Source organism: Pteropus vampyrus, unplaced genomic scaffold, assembly GCF_000151845.1.
Source record: "Pteropus vampyrus isolate Shadow unplaced genomic scaffold, Pvam_2.0 Scaffold447, whole genome shotgun sequence".
Lineage (NCBI taxonomy): Eukaryota > Metazoa > Chordata > Mammalia > Chiroptera > Pteropodidae > Pteropus > Pteropus vampyrus.
The window spans coordinates 512,936-514,678 of NW_011889228.1; the positions used below are offsets into that span (position 1 = coordinate 512,936).

Sequence of the window (1,743 nt, forward strand, 5' to 3'; positions counted from 1 at the left end):
GGCCCCTCCCCCCCGGGGCAGTCGCCGCGCAGGTGGGGACTTCCGCGGGGCCGTACCTGGCCGGAGCCGCGCCGGTGGGCGGCGGGCGTGTCCGGTGATGGCAGCTCGGAAATGAAGGCGGCAGCCGCCTCTGCGGGCTACGGGGCCATCGGCGCCCAGCGAATGAGAAGCAAGTCCGGGCCCGGAGGGGGAGGGGCGCGGAGCATCTCTGTCCTGCCCCTGCTGTCCTTCGGCTGAGCACTCGCGGCCAGCCCCGAGCCCGATCTGCAGAGCCGTCCTCTGCGCCCCGACCCCTGCCGGCCTCGCGGACCCGTGACGGGCACGGCCCCACGCCCGCTACCTGCTCCCGCTGCGGCTCGGGCCAGCCCCGGGAGCCCTTTGTATGCCGCCGACATGGCCAGCCAGCAGGACTCCGGCTTCTTCGAGATCAGCATCAAATACCTGCTGAAATCCTGGAGTAACAGTGAGTAATAGAAAAATACCCTCTTTTTTGTTTATTGGTTTATTTGCTGGATGTCGCGTTAGGGGTAAGGTTCGAGAAATACAATCTCAAGTGGATGCATATGCTGGTGAGCCAAGGAAGTTTTTTTTTTTTTCCCCTCCCTTCCATCTGCTCTGAAAATCAAAATGTCAGAGACTGAACTCGCTTTCCGTAAGTGCAGAGGCTGCAGTGGAATTGCAGTAGGTGATGTTTGATGACATTTTCACGTGAGATGGCCCTTCCGAGTCTGGCCCGGGGCGGGATGGGGCATGGGGCTCCGTTTCCTGCCTCAGCGTTTATTTGATTTGTTCAGGCTTTATCTAAATATTCTGTGAACCGTGGTTTAATCAGAGGGGTGTGGCAGGGTTTCGGAGTACTTCATAATTGTTTTATTAGGCTATCATCTAAAGAAAAAAAAAGGACTTAATAGCCCCAAACCTAAGACTCACCGTTTTTTGTTTTTTGTTTTTTTTTAAACACAGAGGCATTTGCACATTCATTTGATCTGCCCCTTGTCTGTGGGGATGATGTTCGGCACGTTATTTAATGTTTGAATTTTTAACAATCCTGGTGTCTGTTGTAGTCCAGATAATGTGCTTTTCCGAAATGTAAACAAGCGAGGTTCTGGCCCCAATCATTTATTAGGATATCAGAATATTCTTGCTCCTGAAGTTCCATCTCTGATCTACTTAAAGATCTTTAACAGTAAGATATTTCAAAAAGATGAGCTTTACAGCTTCATGGACCTGGAATCAAATCAAAATGAGGCCTTCAGGATGTCAGTGATGCCTTGTATTTTCCAAACACTTTAAAAACAAGTCTTCTCTGTTTCAGCAACAGCCTTTGTACTGGCTCTGAATAAAATACCGGCAGGTATTACAGAGCCTTAATTGTTTGAATTTTTTAAAAAAAATTTCCAAGCAGAATCTCGATGTTGTATTAGGTGCACGCTAATTAACCTACCTGTGCTCAAAAGCTGGCCATTTCTGATCTCTTGTGCCATTGACCTGTGGCCAAGACTGTTCTTCTGTAAACAAAACCTGGGCAGGAGAACCTACTTGTGCTATAATTGCTTTGAGAAAACAGCCAAAGTACCTTCAGCCTTAAGGTATGCAGGGATCTGCATCTCTAAATGATGTCCACAGAACCCATTTTTTCCCAGGCTGTTTTGCACCACTGTATACACTTATGGGGCTTGTCTGAAGCTGTTTTCTACAAGTGTGAAGCCATGTAGGAGCGATACAGTCGCGCAAACAGCATTC

The 1,743-nt window shown here is 49.3% G+C and overlaps 1 protein-coding gene and 1 long non-coding RNA gene across 4 annotated transcripts in view; one reads left to right on the plus strand and one right to left on the minus strand.

The window, feature by feature from the left end:
• Nucleotides 1-151, minus strand: part of LOC111732345 — a 2,435-nt gene extending 2,284 nt beyond the window's left edge. The window contains exon 1 of the long non-coding RNA XR_002777507.1: nt 57-151. This is a non-coding gene — a long non-coding RNA (uncharacterized LOC111732345). The remainder of the gene's footprint in view (nt 1-56) is intronic.
• FRY (FRY microtubule binding protein) overlaps nt 1-1,743 on the plus strand; it is a 286,799-nt gene that overhangs the window by 66,517 nt on the left and 218,539 nt on the right. Inside the window, exon 1 of one of the 3 annotated variants that reach the window (XM_023524125.1) lies at nt 280-463. The exons of the other annotated variants lie outside the window; for them this stretch is intronic. Coding sequence (XP_023379893.1) covers nt 394-463 — 70 coding nt within the window. The 5' untranslated portion in view covers nt 280-393. Of the gene's footprint in view, nt 1-279; nt 464-1,743 lie in introns of those variants that run through there. 3 annotated transcript variants of the gene reach the window in all.